Source organism: Culex pipiens, chromosome 2, assembly GCF_016801865.2.
Source record: "Culex pipiens pallens isolate TS chromosome 2, TS_CPP_V2, whole genome shotgun sequence".
NCBI classification, from domain to species: Eukaryota; Metazoa; Arthropoda; class Insecta; order Diptera; family Culicidae; genus Culex; species Culex pipiens.
The window spans coordinates 55288168-55300372 of NC_068938.1; the positions used below are offsets into that span (position 1 = coordinate 55288168).

General features: G+C 36.2%; 2 protein-coding genes across 2 annotated transcripts; one reads left to right on the plus strand and one right to left on the minus strand.

The window, feature by feature from the left end:
- Positions 1-747: 747 nt before the first annotated feature.
- LOC120416286 (serine protease snake-like) lies at positions 748-2164 on the plus strand. Its single transcript, XM_039577999.2, has 3 exons — positions 748-838; positions 906-1391; positions 1446-2164. Exons 1-3 carry the CDS (start codon positions 751-753, stop codon positions 1790-1792), a joined length of 921 nt encoding a protein of 306 aa, XP_039433933.1. The 5' UTR covers positions 748-750; the 3' UTR covers positions 1793-2164.
- Positions 2165-2840: 676 nt separating this feature from the next.
- Positions 2841-4541, minus strand: LOC120416278 (serine protease snake-like). Its single transcript, XM_039577991.2, has 4 exons — positions 4371-4541; positions 3939-3959; positions 3362-3883; positions 2841-3304 (listed from the first exon to the last, which is right to left on the minus strand). Exons 1-4 carry the CDS (start codon positions 4420-4422, stop codon positions 2901-2903), a joined length of 999 nt encoding a protein of 332 aa, XP_039433925.1. The 5' UTR covers positions 4423-4541; the 3' UTR covers positions 2841-2900.
- Positions 4542-12205: the final 7664 nt, after the last annotated feature.

A 12205-nucleotide genomic window follows, 5' to 3' on the forward strand; every position in this document is an offset into this window, starting at 1 on the left:
TAGCCATTTTCGAATCTTTTTGTGACAATCTTATTTAAATTAAAATCATAACTATTTATTGTAATAATAGATTATTAGCAAAATAATTAAAAGGTTCATATTTTTTTATTAAAATTTGTTTTAAAAAAGAATACAATGTTCATTAAAAAAATTGAAAAAATTTAATTACTAAAAACAACTTTGAATAACCTATTAATTAATTTTAACCACTCCAAATTCTACTTATTACTTATTAATTAAATTATTACATAATTACCAGCTAAAATTCAATGTAACTTTTTGCCAGTCTGAGGCCTTGCTGGAAACTCTTGTTTATTCATATGAAATTGTTGTTTAAAAAAATATATTAAGCTAGAGATTTTTGAATGTATGAGCAAATGCTTGAAGTAAAAGTTTCAAATAATAAAAGAGAAGATTTTTTTTTTGTAGAACAAAAGTTGCTCCCGCGGTCACTTCTCAAAACCGAAAAATCTATATTTGGGCAAGGGAAAGCTTGAGTTTACTTATTTATTCTGTTTTCTGTTAGCCGAATCTATAAACTTTGATAATAACGGTTATGTATTACATTGATCCACGGACTAAGATGTCCAAGTCAATTTAAACTCAACCTTCGAGTCGCCAAAAATGCTAATTGACATTTCAGGTCAAGTGTGTCGTTCAAATGTTGCCCTTTTGCAATGTGGTGTTTGTTCATTTCAGCGTGGACATCGGCATACAAATTTAGTTCATTCACTATTTGCTGGCCGAACAATGAGCGATTCAATTCGTTCTTTGTTACATTTGTCGGTGCTTAGTTGGTGCATTTACGTTTCACTAGCGGCTGGTATTGCTGAAAAAAGTAGTTTTTTTTTTGCAGTTTGAACTATTTGAACAAAATAATTAAATTCAATAAATATTGCTTTCAGAATGCACCGAATACCGTCAGCTACGGTTAGTGGCAAAGCCTTTGGTAAGATACACCACCTGTTCGAATGGCACACCCCAGGAAGCTAGATCGGCGCAATCCGGAGAGTTTCCACACTACGCACTGCTCGGATGGTTCCGGGCGAACAGTACGGACCGATTGAACTTCCGCTGTGGAGGAGCACTGATCAGTGAACGATTCGTGCTGACGGCAGCGCACTGTCTCAAGAGGGGACGTCCGGATGTGGTCAGACTGGGTAGTATAAGCAGTGATGCAGATTTCAACAATCAGACGGACTTTCCGGTGGAGTCAGTTCAGAGGCATGAAAAGCACAGAATGGACAAATCCTATCACGACATCGCATTGATCAAGTTGGAGAGAGATGTAGCGTTCAGCTATACGATTCGACCTGCATGTGTGTGGACGGAACTGAAATTGAATGACTCCACGGTGATTTCCTCGGGTTTTGGAACAACCGACCCGGAAGGTAATGCGAAACATTGAAGAATCTTCTCGTTATCAAATCAAGTCTCATTTTCAGCAAATGGACCTTCAAAAACAATGCAAAAAACCAGCCTCGACCTGCTGGACAAACAGTCCTGCCAGGCCCAGTTCAGCGGCGATCGAAAGCTGTTCCGAGGCATCGCGAGTGATCAGCTGTGCGTGGGAAGTGTCGCCCATCGTGGCGATGGTTGCCGAGGAGATTCCGGAGGCCCGCTGGTTGTGCGAACCGATCGCAACGGCTGTTTGGCCCACGTGGTGGCACTTTCCTCGAGTGGAACGGCCTGCGGTGTAGGCAACTCGGCGGCGGTGAGCACACGGGTCGCGGCGTACCGCGACTGGATCGAAAAGATTGTGTGGCCGATCACGGAAGGGGCAGAGAACTGAAGGAGGATTTCAATCATACAAATTCGATCTAAACGTGGGCACTACTTGCCGCCACAATTCGCTCACCGTGGATATAAAAAAAAATCATGAGTAATTTTAATCAAAACATGGTTAAGCTCCCCTTCGGTTCCGTCAACCATGCTCATAAATCAAACTCAATTCCAGGCTTTAAGAAACAAAGATTTTTATGGTAAATTAAATATGCTTAAATCATCAGTTGGTGATTTCTATCACTACAACATTCAACAAAATAAACAAATCCAAACAACTTACAAAAATTAAAACCATTCTCGATGAAGAATTTTGAACTTAGAATTTAAAAATAATTTAATATAAAAAAAACAAAAAGGTGGATGGGGGGTGAATAAAAATTTGAAAAAAAAAAATGCAACAGCCTAAGCTGTCGATGTTAACATAAATGTCCCAAAGGCAAAACATCAAGCTGAGAAAAATGCAGATCAAGTTTGTCCCACATATAAGGTTACGTTTAGAGTTTTCCCGGAAAAACTAGTTTTTTCCAGATTTCTTGAACAAAGTAATGAAAATGTTTGATTTTCCTGAAAAAGCACATGATTTTGAACCAAACAGCATCATTATCTTAAAAGTGATGGAAATGCATATCGGACATTTATGCGAATAGGAACAGTAAATTTTCATTTAAAATTTCAAAAGAAATAACCGGAAAACGCTTCCATCAAAACATATGAGATCTAACCTGTGAAACTCTGAAGTGCTTAAACTTTTGGATATGGTTGCCAGATCTGCAATGTTTTTGACTGAAAATGTATAGGGACCATCCATAAAGTTTTTTTTTGTATGGACAATTGTCCACGAAGGAGGGGGGAGGGGGGGGGGGTAAAAGATTCTCAAAAAAACTGTCCACGTGGTTTATGGATGGTCCCATAGCATGACGGGTTCCTGCCAAAAACACCCTTTCTATAATCTTCCGAATTCAAAAACGTTTTTTTATTATAACTTTTGAAGAACTTCACTAAAATTTATAATTTTTAATACGGACTTATGGGACACCAAGACGAATTTTTATGAAACCAAAACGGTTCAAATCGGTTCAACCAGTGCTGAGGCTTTGAGATACAGCGACAATGTTTCATGTAAATCGATCATTTGAAATTCGGATGATTATCCGAACAAATCTATCGTTTGCTTCAGCACACTGTTTGAATATTTTTATTGTCAGATAAGTCTGCTCGATCCATCTGATGTACGGTGCCACGTAGGTGTAAATCGCACTAGACATTCCAATACCACACGCCTTTCCCACCGAGGTCACGCCCAACACGTGGTAAACGCATTCCTTTTCATCCAGCAGCACCTGCACCGGACTTCCGGAATCTCCTGAGCAGGTATCTTTGCGTCCAGCCACGCTGCCAATACACAACTGCTCGTTAGCGATGTTTCGGTTGAATTTACTTCTGTCGTTGTATTGGGCACAATGAGCTTTGGTGAGGATGTCCAACGAAACTTTTTGCAAGATTTTTGAGGGAACACCATCTAGAATCAAAATGATTAGATGCTAATTCTTAAAGGATAAATCGCCGTTTATATTACTATTTGTAGTCAGTCCGAATCCTGTAGCAATGACAGAAGACACCTTTTTCTGAGATTCAGTCCACAAACAAGCCGGTCTGATGATTTTTGAAAAAATTACCGATTTTGCCATCTTGACCAACGCAATATCATGGTAGCTTCTTTTGTAATTATGACTTGGATGTCTGATAGCTTGCTCAACATCAATTTCAACAAAATTTTCATACTCGTCGGATATATCGTTCACCCCAAGACGCACGATTTCAGGAAGTCCTCTCTTAAGACAATGTGCAGCGGTCAGCACGAACCGATCGCTAATAAGTGATCCTCCACAGGAAAAATCGTATTGCTCTTTGTCATCTCTCCGAGCCCAACCTAGAACGGCCTGATGGGGAAACTCGCCAGGTTTCGCATCCTTACCACCTACGATCAAATCGACGGTTTTTGAGCATAATGAGCTCTCCACTTTTTCAACTTTTGGGATTGCCGAAAGAAACAAAATCGATGCTTTTTGTTTTGTCAAGTCTAGATACTTGGAGCATTCTGTTGAAAATTGAACAATTAAAATTCTGCATAGTTCAGTGCCGAAAATACATACTTTCCTTTGCGATGTTTTGCCCTAATAAAAGAAGAATGTTTAAAGCTTTTTAACGCTGGAACGCCCAACGCACGTTGGAAGTTGGAACGCTAACATCAACTCGCTGGCTCTCGGGTAAAAATCAATCAATCGGGATGATTCTTGATTCCAGTGATTAGAAAGAATGTCTATATGATCCTTAAATTTTGCAGAACTCGGTTTGATCATATCTTTAATTTTAGCGATCAAAATCATTTTTCCATTTTTTTAACGCGCTTCCTCCGCGGAATTTTGGGGGATTTTTTTACACGCGCGAAAAAGGTGGTACGATGTTTTAGGACCATCAAGACACCCTTACAACGCACTGGAAAAAAGAATCGTTCCGATTGGTTAAGTCATGCCCGAGAACTAGCCAGTTGAAGTTACCGTTCCAACTTTTTTTTGAAAATCTACCTTGGACAAACAAAATACACAACGCTAGCACTATGCCGCTAGAAAATTGCATTCTCTGAATGCTAATGTTTTTGCCAGTGAGAAAGACTGTGCCAAGTTGACAGTCGCAACTAAACTGTCGTACTAACGTCGACGGTTCAAGTTATATCACAGCTAGCCTGAGTGGAGAAAATACTTAAACCGGATTGGCAAGCAGGAAGAGGTAGACATTAATAGCAAATCGACTTCGTCGTGCTATTTTGTCGCACCCGCCATTTCGACGCTCCAAGAAAAACGCGTTGATCTTGAATTAACAAAAACGAAAGCACGCAATGTAAACAATAACAAACACATTAGGTGCATTGTCCCGTAGTTTGGTTGAAATTGGTTGCTGAAGTCCCAAGTTATAATTACAAATATTTACGTGCGTCAAAAGCGTTCTGACCTGAAATCCCTTTGGCCAGTTGTCGCACTTACATCAATTTTCAGGGAGTGACAATTGAAACTACTTTTATATGTAATGTGACAAAAATGCACGCAGTTTTTTCGGATTTCGTTGAATATCTCAGGATTGAAATCGAATTTTGGTCAAAAGGCGAGGCATTGTGGGCTGCACAAAATGGCGTACTTAACTCAATTTGGCCCAAAATGCACGTACGACAAGTTAGCACGACGGCAACGATTCTATTCTATTGAACTACACATCAGTCTGAGGGTTAAGATACAGGCTAAGTTGAACCCAAAATGGGTACTATTATGATACTCACTTCAACTCGGGTTACCTCCAATTGTGCTGTTGACTTTTTGTGCCCTTTTCTGTTACGTATGTTAAATTTAGGGAAATCTAAAGAAAATGGGATTTCACACTATTTAATTTGGGTCTCCTGGTGTTTGGAACTGAAATTTTGTAGTGTAATTCTGGTAAAGTACGTTGGAGCTTTAAAGCCAAAAAACACTGCTGACCAATTCTCTCATGAGCAATTCTCTACGAAATCAGTATTTTTTCTTAAATTTTAATTTTTGTATTTTTTAATCCGACTGAAATTTTTGTGGGGCCTTCGGTATGCCCAAAGAAGCCATTTTGCATCATTAGCTTGTCCATATAATTTTCCATACAAATTTGGCAGCTGGCCATACAAAAATGATGCATGAAAATTCAAAAATCTGTATCTTTTGAAGGAATTTTTTGATCGATTTGGTGTCTTCGGCAAAATTGTAGGTATGGATATGGACTACACAGGAAAAAAATGATACACGGTAAAACAATTTTTGGTGATTTTTTATTTAACTTTTTGTCACTAAAACTTGATTTGCAAAAAAACACTATTTTTAATTTTTTTTATTTTTTGACATGTTTTAGAGGACATCAATTGCCATTTTTTCAGAAATTTTCAGGTTGTGCAAAAAATCTTTGAGCGAGTTATGCATCGCAAACATTTTTCAACTTCATTTTTCGATGTAAAATCAAATTTGCATCAAAAAGTACTTTATTTAAATTTTGATAAAGTGCATAGTTTTCAAGTTAAATCTATTTTTAGGTGACTTTTTTGAAAATAGTCGCAATTTTTCATTTTTTTAAATTAGTGCGCATGTTTGCCCACCATTGAAAAAAATATTTTTGAAAAGCTGAGGAAATTTTCTATATTTTGCATTTTTGAACTTTGTTGATACGACCCTTAGTTGCTGAGATATTGCCATGCAAAGGTTTAAAAACAGGAAAATTGATGTTTTCTAAGTCTCACCCAAACAACACACCATTTTCTAATGTCGATATCTCAGTAACCAGGGCTGTGGAGTCGGAGTCGGAGTCGGAGCCGGAGTCGGTGGAGTCGGGTCTTTTTGGGGACCTGGAGTCGGAGTCGGAGTCGGAGTCGTCAAAACTCGAATAGCTGGAGTCGGAGTCGGAGTCGGAGTCGGCTAAATTTTATGAGCTGGAGTCGGAGTCGGAGCCGGAGTCGTAGATTTCTGATTGACCCGGAGTCGGAGCTGGAGTCGGAGTTATCAAAATATTTTATATAATTTATGAACTTATTTACTGTTCAATATTTGTTATAATTCAGGTTAATTCCCATTTTTTTTAAATTTATTTATTGAATCGCGTGCACTGCGTTGACATTTTTATAGTCAATTTATTTTTTAGATCAAGATATTTATCAAATGTCATGATGTTTTCGAAGCATAATTCATAAAATAGTAAATAATTGTGGCTGTGTAGTCAAAAAATTAAAACATATTAAAATGGTTCTTTACTGTCTCTTTTTGCTTGTATTTACAGTATGTAAAAAAGCCCTATGCACATTTTGTGATGAAACATGTAAACAATTTAAAGTTTGACAGAAACCTAGGACTACGTTTTGTACAGAAACTCATGACGAACATTTTGCTACATGCTACAAGTTCTATAACAAATACTATTACAAAAATCAAAAAAAGGTACAAAAAAGTGTGTTTCGAAAAATTATCATAAATAAAGTTATTTGTTGAAAAATCATCATAAATCCAGCCTCCCAACTCCAAATAGGCATGAAAAAAACGAAACTATTGGCACTACGCCCCCCGGGGCATGGCCTTCCTCTAACGTGGGATTTCTGCTCCAGCGCCTCTGACGAGACAGGAGAAACCGGGACCGACGTTATACTTCACCATCCGATAGAAGCTCAGTGGATAAGGCGGGAATCGAACCCGCGTCTCATAGCATCATCGGGATCGGCAGCCGAAGCCGCTACCCCTGCGCCACGAGACCCACCCAAATAGGCATCTTTGACCGATTAAAAAAAATATTTGGATTAAGTATAAAGTTTACTAACTTCTTAGTATAAAAGTTTATATTACTCTGGAAATTCTATATAAAACTTATCTAAACTTAATTTTGCAAACTTTTAATTCAACTAAATGTCAATATATTACCATAGAATTGCTAAGGTTTTAAGTAGATCCTTTTTGTTAATAGGAAAATAAAGGTTTTTAAAATACCTTAAATCGGGATGATATGATTGATATAATTTTTTTTTCAAATTTTAGAATTTTCTCATGATTTATATGTTTAAAGTATGTACTGGGCACAATTATGGCCCATATACGTCCTATACGTCCACACATTTTCCATATACGTCCTCTGAAATAAATTCAAAAGAGCTTTAAAAAATAGTGACTTTAAAAATTGTCTATTTCAAAACCAGCGTATCTTTGATAGTTACTGTGTTTCTTTAAAATTTCAGCCTAAAATTATCCAAATGGATTTTATATGTCAATTCGATCATGAAGGTTAACTTTCTTGTAATATTAAATTTAAAAAAGTACAGTTGAAAATTAGTGAAGCAAGCATATACACTTAAAAAAATGAATGTAAATTTAAAGTAGTTAAATAAAAAGTTCCAACTTTTCAAACAAGAAAATTAAAATTTATTTAGAAAATTGTTGTGCAGAAAATGCGTTTAAATCTGAAGATATTTATGGTTTTTGTTTCATTAACGCTGAAAACATGTAACATAGAACAACGAACACTAATCTACCAAGCTTAGTATGGTTCCATATCATTCTGTATAAATAATTCGTATGTATAATTTTGTTAAACACCCCGAACATAAATTTCATCCGGTATTATTCGCGCAAGTGTGAACTGAAATGTGAGTGATGTGATTAATTGAAATTTTTAAAATATTTTAAATACAGATTAGGTGTCGGAGTCGGAGTCGGAGCCGGAGTCAACAATTTGTGGAAAGCTGGAGTCGGAGTCGGAGTCGGAGTCGGCTAGAGTTGGAAGGCCGGAGTCGGAGTCGGAGCCGGAGTCATTAATTTGTGGAAAGCCGGAGTCGGAGTCGGAGTCGGAGTCGGCTTAACTCAGAAAGCCGGAGTCGGAGTCGGAGTCGGAGTCGCTTGAAATATGACCCGACTCCGCAGCCCTGTCAGTAACGAATTGTTCGATTTTCAATGTTAAGATATGAAACATTCGTGAAATTTTCCGCTCTTTTCGAAAAAAATATTTTTAAAATTTTTAAAACCAAGACTAACATTTTAAAAGGGCGTAATATTGAATGTTTGCACGAATGTTTCATATTTTAACATTGAAAATTGGACCATTAGTTGCTGAGATATCGACATTAGAAAATCGTCGCCATCGTGCTAACTTGTCGTACGTGCATTTTGGGCCAAATTGAGTTAAGAACGCCATTTTGTGCAGCTCACAATGCCTCACCTTTTGACCTTCACAGATCCCCAAAATTCGATTTCTATCCTGAGATATTCAACAAAAACCGAAAAAACTCCGTGCATTTTTGTCACTTTACTTATGAAAGTAGTTTCAATCTTGTCGTGCTATCTTGTCACTCCATGAAAATTGATGTAAGTGCGACAAAAGGCCAAAGGGATTTCAGGCCAGGAAAGTCAGGATGCGTTTGTCGCACGTACAAGCTAGACTACCGTTAACATTTGTAATTATAACTTGGGACTCCAGCAACCAACTTCAACCAAACTTTGGGACAATGCACAGAATGGTGAGCCAAACAAAACGTGTTTGTTATTGTTTACATTGCGTGCTCTTGTTTTTGAATATTCAAGGTCAAACATTAAAACGCGTTTTTCTCGGAACGTCAAAATGGCGGGTGCGACAAGATAGCACGACGACGTCGAAATGGTGTGTTGTTTGGGTGAGACTTAGAAAACATCAATTTTCCTGTTTTTAAACCTTTGCATAGCAATATCACAGCAACTAAGGGTCGTACCAACAAAGTTCAAAATTGCAAAATATAGAGAATTTTCTCAGCTTTTCACAAATATTTTTTTCAAAGGTGGGAAAACATGTGCACTTATTTAAAAAAATGAAAAACTTCGACTTTTTTCAAAAATGTCACCTAAAATTGATTTAACTAGCAAACGGTGCACTTTATCAAAATTTTCCTAAGTTTTTTTTTTGATTGCAAATTTGAATTAATATCAAAAAATGAAGTTGAAAAATTTTTGCCACCAATTTTTCGATTTTTTTGAAAAAATAGTATTGATTCAAAAATTCATAACTCGCTCAAAGATTTTTTGCACAACCTGGAAATTTCTGAAAAGTTGGTATATGATGTGAACATATCGAAAAAAAAAATAAAAAATTAAGATAGTGTTTTTTTGCAAATCAAGTTTTAGTGACAAAAAGTTAAATATAAAATCACCAAAAAAATTTTACCGTGTATCATTTTTTTCCTGTGTAGTCCTTATCCATACCTACAACTTTGCCCAAGACACCAAATCGATCAAAAAAATCCTTCAAAAGATACAGATTTTTGAATTTTCATGCATCATTTTTGTATGGCCAGCTGCCAAATTTGTATGAAAAATTATATGGAAAAACTAATGATGCAAAATGGCTTCTTTGGGCATACCGAAGGCACCAAAAAAGTTTCAGTCGGATCAAAAAAAATACAAAAAAATCTAATGACCGAAATCTGAGAGAACTGCCCTCATGCATGATAAGAATTATTTAGAATATTTCTCTTGTTTCGTATTTTATTTAAATGAAAATTAGTTTGTACTTTTTTAAAATTCTTTTAAAAATCTATTGATTGATGAGACCTGACCAATTGGGATGCTTTGGCTCGCATTTTGTTGCATTTTTCAAGCCCTTTCAGATGCATTTTGAATTTTTAAATTAAATTAAATTTTGCCTAAATTAAAGCAATTTTAAAATTTTTGATGTTTTTTAACCGTAAAACTTTGTGTCTCGATTTACCCCACTTCCCGTTGACCTAGAGTACTCGTATTTTGGCCAGATGCTAGTTGTATATGCACAAACAACCCTTCCATATTTCAGGCAGATTGATGAGGTCGATGTGAGATGGGTATGCTTTGCTCGTGGACTTGCTCCTAAGATTTGGGTGATGAAATATTGAAAAAAAGCATTTTTTTATTTGGTAGGCAATCAACCAGTCGAATGGGGTCGGAGAACAATAAATTGATGCTGAAGGTAAGAAAATAACATAAATATGAGCACTTCTCTACAAAATCGATTTTTTTTTTGAATTTTATTTTTTGTTTTTTTTTTTTTAATCCGACTGAAACTTTTTTGGTGCCTTCGGTATGCCCAATGAAGCCATTTTGCATCATTAGTTTGTCAGCTTCCATTAGTTTGTACAGCTTCCAAATTTACATTATTTTTTTCTGTGTGGCCATGCAAAAATGATGCATGAAAATTCAAAAATCTGTATCTTTTGAAGGAATTCTTTGATCGATTTGGTGTCTTCGGCAAAATTGTAGGTATGGATAAGGACTACACTGAAAAAAATACACGGTAAAAAAAAATTGGTGATTTTAAATTTAACTTATTGTCACTAAAACTTCATATGCAAAAATACACTATTTTTATTTTTTTTTGTTTTTTGATATGTTTTAGGGGACATGAAATGCCAACTTTTCAGAAATTTCCAGATTGTGCAAAAAATCTTTGTCCGAGTTATGAATTTTTGCATCAACACTATTTTTTTTTCAAAAAATCGAAATACTGGTCGCAAAAATTTTTCAACTTCATTTTTCGATGTAAAATCAAATTTGCAATCAAAAAGTACTCCAGTGACATTTTCATAAAGTGCACCGTTTTCAAGTTATAGCCATTTTTAGGTAACTTTTTTGAAAATAGTCGCAGTTAAACTTACGAACCCAATCCTAAAATCGAAAGTATTATTACTTATAAATATTAAATAGAAGGCAAGAGTATTTTCTTCTTTATGCTTTTCAAAATGTGTGGAATTCTTTAAAAACATGAATTGAAAGTGATTTTTGCAATATTAATTGAGTTTAATTTGATTAAACAAAAAATATGAAGTTATTTGGTATAAATATACGGGTTTTGCCTTCCTCACTGAGGTAAGGCTATAATCCTGCTCGAAAATTGAACTTTTGAAAAACAGCTCGTAGACCTATATTCATGTATACCTATCGACTCAGAATCGAAAACTGAACAAATGTCTGTGTGTGTGTATGTGTGTGTGTGTGTGTATGTATGTATGTGTTCAAAATTCTTGCCAAGTTTTCTCAGCACTGGCTGGACCGATTTTGATCAAACCGGTTGCATTCGACTTGGTTTAGGGTCCCATACATCGCTATTGAATTGTTTGAAGTTTCGATAAGTAGTTCAAAAGTTATATATAAAAATGTGTTTTCACATTTATCCGGATCTCACTTATATGCATGAAAACTATGTCCGGATCCATCATCCAACCCATCGTTGGTTAGGTAATCAAAAGACCTTTCCAACGAGTTCAAAACATTGAAGATCTGGCAACCCTGTCTCGAGATATAGCCACTTAAGTAATATTTATGTAGTTTTTGGAAGCCGGATCTTACTTAAATGTATGTAAACTATGTCCGGAACCACCATCCGACCCATCGTTAGTTAGGTTATCAAAAGACCTTTCCAACGAGTCTAAAACATTGAAGATCTGGCAACCCTGTCTTGAGATATGGCCACTTAAGTAATATTTATGTACTTTTTGGAAGCCGGATCTCACTTAAATGAATGTAAACTATATCCGGATCCACCATCCGACCCATCGTTGGTTAGGTTATTAAAAAACCTTTCCAACGAGTTCAAAACATTGAAGATCTGGCAACCCTGTCTGGAGATATGGCCACTTAATTAATATTTATGTACTTTTTGGAAGCCGGATCTCACTTAAATGAATGTAAACTATGTCCGGATCCACCATCCGACCCATCGTTGGTTAGGTTATCAAAAGACCTTTCCAACGAGTCTAAAACATTGAAGATCTGGCAACCCTGTCTTGAGATATGGCCACTTAAGTAATATTTATGTACTTTTTGGAAGCCGGATCTCACTTAAATGAATGTAAACTATGTCCGGATCCACCATCCGACCC